Raw genomic sequence first — 15,413 nt, 5'->3', positions numbered from 1 at the left:
AGCAACGACTTCTACCAGTACTAAAACTGACATTATGTGAGAATCAGTGTAGAAATGGGGAGCAGCACCAAGCCACATTTCAGTCATGCAAACAAAATACCAGGAGCCTGTTCCTGCAGCAAACCAAAGATGCAAGTGTCTTCCTTCACTTTATTCTTGAATTAAACAGTGTGAATGAAAATGTTAGGATCCTAGCAACAAAGACTGTGCATTCATGCAGAGAAAACCCGGGATGATCAAAGGAGAAAATAATAACTGTTACATCAAACCCAGTGTTTGAGGGTGCTACTGCCTTGCTTTGCCCAGCCCTGCCCCACAAGTAGCAAAGAGATCTGATGGTCACAGTCCATCTGCCCTGGGGCCCGCTTGGCACTGCCAGCCCTCCGTAGCCCTGCCACCTCGGGCCAGCCATCTCAGCTCTACTCTGTTAGAAATAGCTTGTTTGTAAGATAAAAATCTCTGTAATACTGTGCTGGGGCCATCTTGTGATGGAGGATTTCCAACATCTTTTTTAATTTTTAAAAAACTACCTTTTTCTTCTGATTTAAATTATAGAGACCATCTTGTTCACTTGGATACTTAAACCCATTATCTCTAGGAGGTAAAAGCAGTCCTTTAAGGGTTACACTCACTTGCACCCAGACTAACAAAAAATCCTGCCTCACACCTGATCAGCTGTCAGAGATGCAGTTTTGGTCTTCATCCCAGGGACACCGGAGATTCATGGTGCCTGACATTCCTTTAAATGCTGCTGGTGATTATAGTGCTTCCCAAATGCTGGGCACAGCAGGAAGAACCTTCCCAAATTTGTAACTATTCACTGCTGGAAAAAACAATCAAAAGATGTTGTTTTAAAAAAATAATGCAATTTTTAAAGAAACCATTAACCCTGGTGTAATTTTTCAAATAGGTCAATGCTGTCAAAATAGTTAAAGAGAAAAAAATGGAAGATCAAAATCCTCCAATACTCAGTCAGACATAAAAGCAGAGGCAGATTCTTTAGTAACAGTAAATGAACTGTAAGAAATATTCCAAGTACTTTGATGGCTTTGGGTCTTAGAAGAAAAAAAGGACCAAAAAAATCTCCCTTTTCCTTCTAAGCCAGGCCGTGGCATTCAGGATTTCGTCCCATGATGATCTGACAATGTCAGGCAAGAAAGAACTACAACTGAATGTGAATTAGTGACTGAAACATTGCACATAAGCTGGTATTCTGCAGACACCCTACACACAGCGTGACACCGATTCTCAGTTCACACTGCTACTCAAAGGAAAAATCAACAGCATGATGCATTAATCTTAGGAGTATTGGTTTATTAGTGGTAAAACTCCATATTTATTGCTCACTTCACAAATTCTATTGACATTGGCAGGAGCTTTTGCACAGTAAAAATGCTTAAATTTGGCACTGAAAATATGGGGTCACTACTCTCTAGAGGCACCCAGACATCACTTTTTCTCACTTGGTAAGAAAGCTCTGATTAGACTGACAGACCTACTTAATGCCAAGTGATGGGATGCCTTCCTTTAGGGACTGATAATCTCTAAATAGGAGACTTTAAATTATTTTCTTCCAGAGCTGTCTTTCCTAACGTGCTTAAATTTGCTTCAGAGCCTAGAAAGACAGAGCAAGACCTAAGAGCTACAAAGAGCGCAGATACCACTAATGCATCGGAAAAAACATCAGAACAAGGTATGGGTTGGGGGATCTCGGTGCTCTTTTACAGTATTCATCCCAGCCTAAACTGCCTGCAGGTGCTCATAGGAAGCAGTTTGACATACAGCTTTACCTCCCCCATCCAATCTCCTCTACACATCCTGTTTCCCACCAAACCAACCCCATTACGTGAGCGCTTGCAACGGTGCTTGGCAGGCACGTGCCAATCCAGAGAAGAGCGGGCATCCTCTCAGTCTGATTTCTGCCTGCGCTTTGCGTGAGTTCAGACATTATGAACTTCCAAAGCCTGCACTACGGCTCCCAGCAATTTCCAGTGCAGGGCATGTGCTCTGCAAACCCTTTGAAGATATTGTGAGGGAGATGGGCAGCCTGCCCACAGGAGCACTGCGAACAACTAGCCCTCGAAAGCCCTCCTCTTGTGTCCAAGGCTCCACCAGAAACCCAGCCAACAGGTACCAAGGCAACAACTTTTCTCTGCTCTTACTATGTTGCTTCCTTGGGTTTTCTCCTAATACTGACAGCTCCCAGCTTCCTTGCTCCGTGCAGCCTGAGGTATCAAGCCAGCTGATGTGCCTGCTCCCCGCTCCAGCAGCACAGGAGAAGACTCACTGTGTCCTCGGTCTTCTCCCTTTTAGTGCAGCAGCATGGAGCAGGGCTCCATTCAGCCCAAAAGGAGCCATTCATACTGATGTTTTCAGCTGAGTTGTTTTGTTTTCCTTCTGAGCTCTCTTTCAGCATTATCCCATTAAAACTGTCTGAGATCTGAGTTTTTCACTGGCTAGCATTAGGTGGTAATTAATCCACCAGACAGTTTCACGACGATGCTTTCCAAAAGGAGAACATCCAGCAATAAAATACAAGCTTGTGCTGTGCAGCAATGAATAGGCTGCACGCCATTCCCTTTCAGTGTACACAGTGTGTCAGACCATCCCCAGGGCTATGGGGAGGGGAGGAACAAGGCTGAGGTGAAGAAGGAATATATTTTCCGGCAAATTTTGTAGATAGATGAAGATAATGGTGAAGGATCTTTTTTGAGACAAAGACTTGAAGGAACTGTAAGCATGTTAGCAATTTCATATAAAGATATTTAGGATGAAAATTTTGCAACTAGAATTGTCTCTGTTCTCACAACAGATGATACACTTTTAAAGTAGTGGCAACTGTGAGATGAGTCAAAGCTAGATGAAATTACCAGCTCCCAGGTGGTGATCTTCCCCACTCCCCTCAGCTGAAGCCCTAACACTCCTTGCTCCAGCTCTGACCTGCTCCCCAGATCACCATTACCCAAAAGCTGTCTTTCTGCCAAAAGCATTTCAGTGCTGTGGTGGGCGACACATATTTTATTCTGGTCTATGACTCAGAATGGCCACCTTTTATTACCAGATGCCAGTTCATTTCCATTTATATGGACTTTCTAACTGCTTAATTACACTAGAGAAAAGATGACAGCAAAACAGAAACGGCAACTGACTGGTTGAACCATTTCATAGGTCTGAGACATCTATCAGGCTGATAGGTGTTCCTGGCCAAAGCAGAAAAGTGTAGGAGAAACTCTAATGCTGCAACGGGCTGTTGTCAGCACCCTCTGGAGAGCGGCGTAATACCGCGTCACACCTCCACACGGCAACGAAGGCACTAACGGCCCCACAGATGAGGGTGTTTGTAGACATCCTGAGGAGGGACACCAGTTCTCCCCAGCGCCTCGAACAGTGAGCACTATTAATGATGCTTCCACACGTGTCACACAGCCGGCTGCAGCGATCGTGTCGATGTTCCCACAGGGGACGCAGTCCGCAAAGAGTATCAGACATCGCCGGTGCCGACGCCAGCCACACAAATGGCCACCACAACCCCAACCCCGACGCCCACGACAACGGAGCCTTCCACCACAACGCCAAAGCCCACCACAACGCCTGCAACAACCAGAACCACAACAGCTACAGCTGCGGGCAAGACTAGGCCTGGACCGCATAGGGTCAGAGATATAGGTCAGTAGCACGGCCTTTTGCATTGCTTTCCTCTTGACCTACAGCTTTCTAAAATGTAAGGAAGAAGACATGTGGCTGAATACTGAATATATCATGATTGAGTGGATCGTGAATTCAGTAATTCAATGTAGAAATATTAGAAGTGGATAAAAAAATTAATTCCAGCAGATGGGCTGGAGTTAGAGCTGTGCCTTTGAGATACATAAAAAATTAGTGTGTCTCAGAAACATAAACATGTAGATTCTCTGAGATGAGAGTTCATCTGCAGCAAAATTATGACTAGTCTTTATCTTTACTTACAGTATATTGCCAGATAAACTGATTCATGTGGGAGTAAGCTCCCCATACCCAAATGCTGTCATGATTTTCAGATATAGGAGTCAAGAAATAGCTCTTTGATTCATGTCTGGACTGAGAGTTCAACGAATAGGTCAAGACTCACTTTAGAATTAATTTTGTGATAACTTTCAATAAATGAAAGTGGTAATACATTTTTTTTTTTTGTAACAGCTTTTGGATTTTAAAGATTAAAACACTGTGAAGGAATTCCTATATGATTTTTGCACACCTGATTTTCCTCAATCTTTCCTTCTCTGTTTATCCCTACTCATTAACACTGGGGGGTTTTTGTTCAATAGATGAAAATTAAAATCTCTTATTTTTAGGTTCTAGCAGTGTTCACCCAGCATACGCATCTGTGGTAGCTGCAGCATCAAGTAAGTATGGTGAAGTAAGTATGCCACAAGGCATGCAGAACAGTGTATTTTAAGGCAGCAAGGATTCAATAACCTTTCAAGCCTCAGCAAATTCAATGACTGATTCTAAGTCTGGGTTTAAGCTGAAATCCAGATGCTTGTCAGAGATGTTGATCACCCACAGCTCTGGGGAAGCCTTTCTAGTGAATATCTGCACATTTCAGCATTGACAAATGCTGGGTTTTGCAACACTTGAGACAAAGCTTGTGCTGTTTGAATCGTGTTTCCCTTCCTTCTGTCTTACCCTCTCACAGGGAGACTTGATTTTGTTGTAAGAGATGTGATGCAGACAGCTGCATAACCATCTAAGGGCTGAGAGCTCTTAAATGCTGACTTATATGAAACCAGTGGTCTTTCTAAAACCTCAGGCTGTGGTTCTGAGGCTGGAATAAATGTGATGTTATTCCTGGCATGCCACTCGTGTTATTGACAGCAGAGTGGCGGCTGCTCAGAGCTCTGCATCTTGATCCAGAAGCCCGATCCCATTCCAGTCCACAGCCTGCAATGCAAGTATGTAGAGGTGTTTTCCTGTGCAATGTGTAATTGCTCAGCTGTGCAGCCAAGTAAAGAAGAATATTTTCAACTGTTTGCAACTTTCTGAGCATGGGGATATGATTGCTTTTGAGTAAAAAGGGAGCTGGGCCATCATTAAGTTTCATTCTCTGTTGCTATTTCTGACTGCCTTGAGCTCAGCTTTGCTCTCACATACATAACTGCGGCCATCCCTGCTGCTAAGGAATTCAGAGCCAAGCACATGGCAACGCAGGTATCTTTTGGGCACTTCAGGTCTTGAGGGAAAGCATCATCAAGTCAAATTTAGCTGCAAGCCTGGAATAAGGGCAGGGGCTGGAGGGATTAATCATACAGAGTCAAATGTGCAGGTATGTGTTTGGCAGGATTTACAGAATGCCAACACAATTCAAAGGGATTTAAATTCAGTGGGAATCTGCATTATTTGGTACATAATGTGCCTGTAAACTGGGTCCTGCTTGTTGCTTTCTTTTCTATTTCCTATTCCCACAGGCTGAGCACAGAAGAGGCCAGTATTGTATTTACTAACAATTAGGAAACCCTGTTTGAGGTTCCTCAGTCAGTGAGAGATGCACGTTGATGATAAAGTCCTGGCACCACTGAAATCAGTGAGAAGGTTGTATTTGTCTTTAATAAGACCGAACCTTTAGTCAAAAAATGAAAATGAAAAAAAAAAAAAAAAAACAAAAACAAAACCAAAAACCATTAACTTTTTCAAGTCTTTCATTGATCACTTCGCTGTAATTTGGATTCACCTTTCTTCACAATTTTCTTTACTGAAGTTCTAAACAAAAATTAAGTCCCAAAAGATTAAAGTGATCAGACTTAAGAGACAGGTTACTGTGTGCTGGAGGAGTGGTATAGACATACTTCTGATTTCACAGACTTCATTTCTAGAACCAGGTCCAGTATACCTGTACTCGGTAACTTGCTTCATGAATTCTCTTGAGCTCTCCTTGATTTTAATAGAGAATAACTGGCTAAAAAAAAAAAAAAAAAAAAAAAAAATACAGAAAGTACAAATACAGTTTTGAAGTCATGACCATACACAAAGCAGTTTATGTTTTCTCTGTCTGAGGAGCCTTTAGGACTGACTCCTATTGTTCAGGCCAGAGTTTCTGATTGTGCTGTTGGCCTTAACCAGGGTTTGGCTCAACCAGACAGAATCAGATGTTCTCTTGTCCATCTTGGCTCACAGGGAGTCACAGATCTACCTCTCACAGGGCATTGGTAGTTTGCCTGCAAAAGACACCTCAAAAGTAAATAGCCTTGAAATAGAGCACAGTCAGAATGAGCATGGCTGTGGCTGCTGTTAGCTCCAGCATTTCCATTTCCAGCCACTGGTACTGGCAAAAGTTCACAGGGGCAAAAGAAACGCAGGACTTGCAGATTAGAACACCAGAGCAGGGGCATAACTCATTTGTCCTAGCTCTTCCTGCTCTTTCTCCTTTATCTTTTGTCAAAGATATAGAAACAGGAAAAATATCTGAGACTCTGCTCCACCCTGCTTTAAAGACCTGATGTGGCAAAACTGCCAAATGAAAACCCACAGATGTGACTAGCATGACATTTGACAGCTTATTCCTATCTATCTGCCCTACTAGCAAGCGCAGCCCTTCACCGGTGTGGTATGTGGCAAAGAACAATCCTGAGGGGGAAGCAGCAATGGCAGTGGGTTTTGAAAGTGGATGCAAACTCTCCCCTGCTCTGGGCACAACTTTATGTTCAGCCACGCTCTGGCACAATGATGGCTTCTGCCTCTTTCCAACAGCAGTTAACCAAGCACACTCCCAAGGGCCACAAACTCACTTGCCCTCTCCCATCCCAGCTCTTCAGTCAATCCTTTCTTGCATGGCTGTTTGGACCCTAGATGAGGACTGCGAATAAATCCAGATCTTCTGTGAGCACTGCAGTCATAAGCCCTGTCATGATCCTCGGTGCCACACTGAGGCACCGAGCTGGCAACCAAGCTCCAGGCAGCGAGAGCCTGGGCATCCTCAGGCAAAGCACTGCCTTGCACTCTGTGCCCAGCCTGGCTCAATGGTTGCATCTCTTTGCAGACAGGGACTCCAAGCCGGGCGCTGCCTACCTTTGTACATTACACTGCTTTCATCCCCAGCTGCGGCTTATTATAGCAGCAAAAAGAAAAAAGTTTGAGGGGAAAAAAAAAAAAAAAATAAGACTAGGGAGACAACAGTAGTGTAAGTGCTAAAGAAAGCGTTGAAAGCTTTTCTCCAGCAGCACCAGACCACCAGGACTCATGCGTTCAGGAAAGACTGGGTAAGTGCTCCATCCCAGCACTAGGGAGAACAGCTAGAGTTTATTTTTGGATGCTGGCTTCCCCACAAGTTAACCCTGGCTACTTAGCCCATCAAAAGTGCTGACTAAGTTGCAGGAGGCCAGGCATGTTTTGTGCACAGAGTAGCTGCTTGCCTTCTCAAATCAGTTCCCACCATTTGCAAAGTCCACTCCAAATTGCATTTCTCTCTGCTGTCCACATCCTTTACTGTCTCCACACCTCCACGCTCCAGTCAAGATTTCTCTACTCTACTGCTTTCATTTCTGACCCAGCTCTTGGGATTCACCTGGTGACTGTCCATCCCCAGTTTGACAGACTTCTCCTAGCCCTGCCTCAGCCTCCAGCTTGCACAGAGCTCTACTTTAACGAACACATTCACATGCCACAGGCTCACTGGTATCTCAGATTTGAAGGGAGAACAAGCCTTGCAGACCATGGAAGTGCAATTCCAACTTTTTCCCCTCTACCACCACTGTGTTTGCCCCAGAGAGCAAAAACATGGCAGAAAGGAGCTTACTGCAGGGACGGTTGTAACACACCTTTGGCAGGTACAACAAGAGGGAATAGCCCCAAGGCCCAGCACAGTCAAAAGGAGCATAGGGAGAAATCCATGTTGCTAACACAGGTGTGGAGGGTAGGGTTAATTCATTAAAAAAGTGGCATAAAGTATTTCTGGTACTGAGCTAATCTCTCTCTTACCCTCTTGCACTCTGTTTCTACTGACCTTGTAAATAGTGTTATACACACGTTTGGCTCAGTTATGGCAAACCTGAAACAAGGTGAGCTTTCAGGTTCAGTGTTAATTTTTTTCCACCTCTTTGGCACGTACTGATCTTCCACGTGGAAAGCATGCCCTGCACAACCCCATACAACAACAACACTGCTGCAGACAGACTTCTCCCTCCACAGCCTGAAAATTCAACCTGGGCTAGCTGTGGTCCGTATGGAGCCAGAGCTACAAGCCTATAGAGTTTAAAAGGCTTGCCAGTTTTGTCAGATAAGCCTGTTATTTCCTTAAACACAATCTCTTTGGCATCTGGAGTTTACAAGGTCTCTCAGGACAGCTCCTAGAAATCCCATCAAAGGGTTTCCAGTGGCCTGCAAAGGTTCAAGTTTGTGTCAAACATAAGCCATTTGCTGTCACCTCATTTTGCAATATCAAGTTCCCAAGAGGCAGTAATTCCTGTTTTCTGAGATAGCCAATCAAAATGGTCTCATTTATGATATCTTCTTGATAAAAATATCTCACAGGCCACTGTCCAGTGTTCACAGGAGTCAGCTAGAACATTCCCACTGATTTCACCAGGCTTTGGAATTAGCCTTTCTGGGAAAACTAATGAATAAAGGCTTGGTAAAGGAAAAGTTTGTTAACGAGCTTCTTAAGAATAATTAATGAAGTGAAAGGCATAATGAAAGATGTGGTTTTCAGCTGCAAATGCTTTCAGCCCTTAGTATTTTTGAACAATGGGAATTCAATAATCCAACCACCTTTAAAAAAGCCTTTTGTGTAGACCATGGTGGAGACATTTCAGACACATGAATTCTCCCACATTATTTTTTTCATTGTCTCATTACTTACAGTCTGCCTGCTTGTTTGTATCCACTCACTCTCTTTGGAAAGCATAGCACATGGTCTGGATTGTTGGTTTGGGGTTTTTTTTAACCTTCCTCACACAGCCAGCACAATTGGATGGTACTGAAATAGAAATAAACACAGATAACCAGTGTGAGTGAGAGAAGGAAAGTTATAAAGGAAAGCAAATCGCAGCAGTAACTACAAACCTTTTAAATGCAGACCAGAGACCTGTACAAGTAATATTCATAACTAAAGGGAATGTTAACTGGGCTAATCTATATGACAGACAGAACAAGGCAATCCTTTTTTAAGGAGGCCCAAAATATATAGTTAACATCTGAGAAAGTATATTAATGAAAACTGTCTATATATGAACCATTAACTGTGACAGCTATAAAATGAGGCTCAGTGAAAAAGCCAGGTAGCAGTAGTTCTGAATCAAACATTGTATAAATCACACTTTTCCATTTTGGTCTACATAGGACAGGTTCAGGCTGCACAAGGAAGAGGACAGAACACAGGTATGTCTTAAATTAATAATAAATAGTATATTTGTATTGCTAGAATGCTAGAAAACCTTGTGTGTAAGTTCCACGTACTAACCAATACAATATTTTCAAAGTGTTCAGGGGCATCTCCACCTCTGCAAGTAACAGGAATATTTTACGATCCAGTACAGGTAAAGGCATTACAGTCCCTTCTCTAATGCCTCCCCATAGCTAGTTCCACCACTCACATCTACCAAGTCATGCAGTAATGCACTTTTTTTCACTCCTAACCACAGCAGGATGCAGTGAAAGCAGATATCACACTGGTTGTTGCATGACAATAGTGTAATTTTTATGAAAAAAATGCATGACAATAGTGTAATTTTTATGAAAAAAATGAAACTGGAATAACTAAACTTAGAATTGCTCTCAAAATAGTATTCTAAAACAATTTTAAATAGTCTTTTGCAACATTTGCTGTTGCAAAGTGAGGGGAACTTTGTGTGTGTGTAGGTTTCGAGGTTGAAAGCCTGACCCCAAGAGGAGACACGTGCTTTCAGTTTCCAGGCCCTGATCATGATCATCATCCCAGGATCCAATACCAATTGTTCCAGTGCACCAGTGAATAGCTGCACTTCACAGCACCTACTAACATTTAAACTATTCTGCTTTTGCCAACTTCTTTCAGCTTTTAAGTTCTTGATTTTAAATCCATAGTTTCCATCTTCCTTTTCCTTTCGGTTTGAAAACATGTGCAGAAAGACAATTTGGGGCCACCTCATCCCTTACGATTGTGCTTCTCTCTCCTCACCCACCGGTGTCTAACCTCTCGCCTCTTTGTCGGATCACGCAGGTATTCAGCGCCAAGAGCCTGTTGCCACCTTCCAGAGGGCTGCCGGCTCTCCAGCCCACCTAGGTGAGCAAGATTGCTAGCGGCAGATTTTCTGCTCTCTTTCATAGTTTTAGCAACCCCAAATCAGCTCTCAAGCAGTGATGCAGATCATTTTTGTGTGTCCTGGAGAAGGACCAGGGCAAGCCTCATGCACTGAAAGCCAACTAACAGCTCCCTGAATGGGAAAGGCAAAGGACAGCTCGGTCACTGGCGAGCTGTTGTTTGAGGCCGTGGGAATCAACATGTACCGCAGTGATTGCAATTTTCCTTATTTGTTAGTCAAAATGAGAAAAAAAAAAAAAAAAAAAGCCATAAACAAACAGCTCTGTGTAGCCTATCAGGTCTGTGATTGAGCTAAATCTTCTGCTCCTGTTGTTCTCAGGAGCCTCCAGGCTGCTGGTGACCATAGAGGTTGCATTTAATACTGAGGCTAAAAACAGCACCTGTACTTTCCTTCCTCCCTCCCTGGCTGTGCAATTTTCACCATCCTTCCTCAGCAAGCAGACCAATCAGCAGGCCCTCTGCAAGGCCATCGGCAACCTCCTGAGGCTCCAGAGCACTCAGCGCACATACAAACACTAATTCTCCCTTGATGGGACAGCAAAATTTCTCATGGACGACTTTTGTCCAGGAGCAGCCAGAGCACTGTGAGGGATGGGAGCCAGGTTGGCAGCAAGGCAGGCAGTGCTGCCCCTCACCAACAAGGACCACAAACCCTTAACAAGAAGAGCAGAGGGGTTCTGGTGGTGGTACTCAGGGCCAGCTGACAGCTCAGGCAGCCAGGCAAGTCCCCTGTGATGGGGCAGGTCTGACCAACTGAGGCAGGACACCAGGCCAGCAAGGCAAGCTCAGGATCAGGATAGCAAGGTACAAGACTAGGCACAGGTTTGAGGAGCAAAGGCAAGGGTGTGTGCTCACATACTCTCCCCCGAGCAGTGGGGGTGGAGGCCCCACGGACGCTTCCCACAGCCCTTTCTCACACACAGCCCTTGCTCACAGCTCCACCGTTGTGCCCAAGCCTGGGCCAAGGCAACAGAGCTAACCATGGGCAACCAAACCCCCCCGGGGGCTTTGGTGAGAGTGGGGAAGCACAGGAGGAGTACTGCAGCAGGGGAGATCAATACGGCCATTGACACTGAGGTTAGAGGATATTATTATGCAGTAGGACTTTCTGGATAATACTAGACAAGTAAGTTTACCCAGCAATCTCCCCATCAAAATGACAATTTTTGGTTGATCTTGTTGCAGCATATTTAAAATGCATACACTTCTCCTCCTCCTAAAATTTACTCTGTTCCTTCGACTCTTTTATCTCCCCTCCTTTTTTCAGTCTCCTCTTCCTTCTGTTTTCCATCCATGTTTGTCTTTCTCATATTTTTTGGCCATATCAATGTCACCGTCATGTCTTTCTTTCTAATCTCACATTTTTTGTGCTTCCCTGATTCCCTTTGCCCTTGTGAAAATCCAGTGCCCACCTTTAGAGGGAAGACAGGGAGGCAATATTTTCCAGGACTGAACAGCAGAGCAAATATGTTGCCTGTAAACATGCTGGTCATGGCAATGCACTAATTACGTGACACCCCATGTAGGGTGGGGACAGTCTGGGGTGGCAGACCTGCCTTCCTGACAGGGTTGAAATGAGAATAACTCTAACATCTGGACCAAAGGATGTGATGGCTAGTTCTCAGGCTAGCCTGATTTTTGCCAGAGAAGCAGGTGAATAGTCTTGTTTAAACCGAAGTCAGAGTCTGACCCCACCTAATTGCTTAAGGCACCTTAAGGTCCCCCTGAAGGTGATTACAAAGCACAAGTTTCCCATCATGAATGATTCTGCTTTCTTCAGCATGAAACAAGAAAGAAAAAACCCACAAACACACACTCACCATATTCCCAATGAGTCCTGATCTTTTCTTCAGCCCAGAGTTTGGCAGATGGGACGCGTTGCTTCCAAGCAGCCAATTTTTCTAACAATCAGAAGTAAATTCCTGAACAAGTCCATGCTTTCTTCAAAGGGAAGGTTGGTTTTTCTTGATTCTATCAAGCACATGCATAGTGTTCTTTGAACAACAGCAATCAGCTCTGCAGGTTTGGCCGGGCTGTTGAGGAACTTCCTCTCATCGGCTCAGGTTAACAAAAGGGTGTGCTGGGACATCACCCCCCACCAACACACCAGTTGCCTGAGCAGCTTCCAGAAGGTCCCAACTGCTCCAAGCTCTTGACAATGTACAGTAACTCTCTTGAAATCCCATACTCGCTTAGCCCAGAATTTTTTTCAAGACAATTATACTGAAGAGTTGTGGTGGTAGTATCTTTTTTTTTTTTTTTTTTTAAGACCAGTCTTGGAGTATTTTAAAAATCAACCCTTGATTTTTATAGGCATCATCAAGTGTAAAACAAAACAAAAAAAAAGCCTTAGCTCCTTATAATAATCACTTCCCTTTCAGATATGCATTTCATTGAGAACTTTCTTTATTATGTGTCTAGGACTATATGCAAGAAATATAGCTTTTGCCTGGATTTACAGGTCACTCAAAGCTGTATATTCTACATATCTGCAGCCAGCTGCCCAAAATCCTTGGTACTTATCTGGTGCTTTTCTTCACTAAGAAGGAGAACACAGGGGATTTCTCACCACAGAAAGTTTTAAAAGGATATAAGCCATGAGAAGACTGCTCAAAGAAGCAGTAGAAAGCTCTCACCCATAGAGATTTGGACAGACTAGAGCACCTAAGGTCATCTGAGTTGAAGTAGTTCTTGAGAAAAGTGAATCTATAAAAGGTTCAGCATCGCTCGTACTGTCAAAAAGCAGTGTTTTCCTTTATCAGCATCTGTCTGACTTTTGAGCTTAAACAGTCAGAGGAGGTAGAGGAGCCTGTGATCTGAGAATAGTCCCTGGCAATGAGCCGGCAGCAGAAGCAAACCTGTGAAATGTGGAACAGGCACGTTCCATTGCTCTGCATCCTTCAGCTCACACTCCTGCTTATGGAGAAAAGATGGGCAGATCTTTGCACAGCTCCTCAGCTGGTTCCACTTGCTATGCAGTTCCTACTGCTTCAAGCACATTTTCCACTGCAACTCACACAGCAGCATATCTGTACAGAAGACTCAAGAAGTATGGGGTCTTCTTCATGATTTGCTCTTTGGCTGTTTTTTTTTTATCAGCTGGTCAGGCTTAGAAGTGGCTTTATATGAATCTTTTCGCAGTCACTGGATGCTTCTCCACCCTGGGAGGGTGAAGCATACCTTTTGAGATTATTTACTCACAAGCTGGTTTCACTGAAATCTGATCTCAGCAACAGCATTCAGGGCATGCATTGGCCACTCTGACAACAAATGAGCACCAGCTGATCTCTACAGATAGGGTCCTCCTGCTCTGCAACCCTCACCCATAGGCTCTGGTCACTGCTGTTTCCTCATGACTCTGCTGAGGGATGTATGAAATTCTGGCAAATGAACCTGCCTAGGTGGATGATAAACTAGGAATATTCCTCCTGTCTTACCTCCTGTTTCCTTCCCCGACACCCAGGCCTGCCCTTCCTTCACCCTCACTCTCCTCTTAAGAAAAAAATCACAGCAAAACTTCTGTGCGTATCATGACTGACTTCTCAGCCCTTTGCTTTCCTCAGTTTTCAGATTCTTCACAAGGCGTCTAAGCAGTGCTCAGCCTAAGGGGGGAAAGAGGTCTGTAAAAATCACCTTAGCAATGAAACGTGACAGGGTTCCTCCTACCCTAAGGGATACCATGCGTCTTATTCAGCCACCTGTCTTATGTAACAAGTCTCCCCCCCAAAGAGAAGCTGATAGCTCCTCGCTGGGATGGCAGCCTAAGGACAAGGCTCTCACTAGGCTGGTGGACACTGGCAAGCCCATGACTTTTTTCCACACCTACACTGTGGTTCACCCACTGGCTCTAGTTAAGGGCACACGAGCTGTGGGTCTGAGATGGGAAACTCAGGCACAGGAGGCAGCGTGGATTCCGTGGGCCAGAGTTATGTGGAATAAACCTGGAGGTGGACTGTGAGGGGTCAAGGTTCTCACCTGTGCTCCTTGGTACTGTTCTTGTCCTAGTCAGCTGCAAGGGCTTTCATCTGGATGTAACCCAAAGCAAAACACCACTCCTGGGGAAAGCTCTTCAGCAGGCTCCAAAAACAAAGACAGTTTAGGGTTTATTTATGAAAGCAGAAATTTTGATGAAGTTTTCCACGTCTGATAGGCTGCAAGCAAGTTTAGACAAACTTTTTTTGTGTTTGGATGGGCTAACGGGATAGAGAAGTCTGTAGATGAGAGGTACTTGCAGACTTTCAGTGGAAAAAAGTCTAAACCAAGCAAAAGTATACTGAAGTCGGAATACTTGCCTCAGTATCAATGCAATTTAGAGGAACAAGACCAAAACAGATCTAGAGAGGTGTATTTAAAATCATAAAAAATATTAGTGCTCTGCAGGCAGTGATGCAAAGCTCCTAAATATGGCTTGAAATGTGTGCATAAAAGTTTCCAAGTTTACTGATTTCCTTAGCTCCTAGTTGTTAATGATAATTCACTGTATGAACTGACCTTTCTAAATTGAGTCAGAACTTTGTACTCCCTAGCAATTCCATTATTTTCAGTAATAATTTTCCTTCTCTTTCATGTGTGAAAGCAATGGAAACAGACTTATGGAAACCTGGATTGAGCCTTTTTGACACAGGTAAATATTTAAAGCATCCAGTAACTAGTTTGGGAATAACTGGTTTCCATCACACATGGGAAAAGCTAAATCTATTCATCAGGTCCATGACATTGCTGATAACAAACTCATTTTAAGGAGTGATTACAGTATTTAAAATGATAAACGAGGTATGTTGTTTACATCTCAGTAGTTAAAATTACTCTGTGCTTGCATCAGTCTCAAGTTCCTGCCTAAAACAGATGAGCTCTGAAAAGAGTTGGCAGCTACACTACAGGAAAGGGGTTCTAGCTACTGAAATCCATTTGTAAGTAAGAAGGTATTTGGGGAATGTCACAGTTGGGATCACAGTCTAGAGCTGTAATTAGTGAAGACAATGACAGATTATTCTGATATCAGTGTATTTAAGAAAAACATTCAGATAAGAAAAGGAGGGTTTAAGCTGAACGTAAAGAATAAAGAGCATCATTGAAATTTTCTGACATTTTAGCCTTAAAAACTGACAATATGGAGGAGACATTTTTATAATTACTGGTGAGT

The 15,413-nt window shown here is 43.7% G+C and overlaps 1 protein-coding gene across 8 annotated transcripts in view; it reads left to right on the top strand.

Annotated features, from left to right (window-relative positions):
- Positions 1 to 15,413, top strand: part of VIT (vitrin) — a 56,557-nt gene that overhangs the window by 26,126 nt on the left and 15,018 nt on the right. For 3 of the 8 annotated variants that reach the window (XM_033011073.2, XM_033011071.2, XM_033011072.2), the window contains exons 7-13: positions 1,613 to 1,693; positions 3,460 to 3,666; positions 4,332 to 4,382; positions 9,310 to 9,348; positions 9,450 to 9,506; positions 10,169 to 10,231; positions 14,847 to 14,894. In XM_033011073.2, the coding sequence (XP_032866964.2) occupies positions 1,613 to 1,693; positions 3,460 to 3,666; positions 4,332 to 4,382; positions 9,310 to 9,348; positions 9,450 to 9,506; positions 10,169 to 10,231; positions 14,847 to 14,894 (546 nt within the window). The remainder of the gene's footprint in view (positions 1 to 1,612; positions 1,694 to 3,459; positions 3,667 to 4,331; positions 4,383 to 9,309; positions 9,349 to 9,449; positions 9,507 to 10,168; positions 10,232 to 14,846; positions 14,895 to 15,413) is intronic. The other 5 variants (XM_042789790.1, XM_033011075.2, XM_033011074.2 and 2 more) reach the window with 4 other exon arrangements.

This window comes from Tyto alba, unplaced genomic scaffold (genome assembly GCF_018691265.1).
Source record: "Tyto alba isolate M040663 unplaced genomic scaffold, T.alba_DEE_v4.0 Super-Scaffold_16, whole genome shotgun sequence".
NCBI lineage: Eukaryota > Metazoa > Chordata > Aves > Strigiformes > Tytonidae > Tyto > Tyto alba.
The sequence above is the reverse complement of the archived record's forward strand: the minus strand, read 5'-3'. Positions and strand labels throughout refer to the sequence as shown.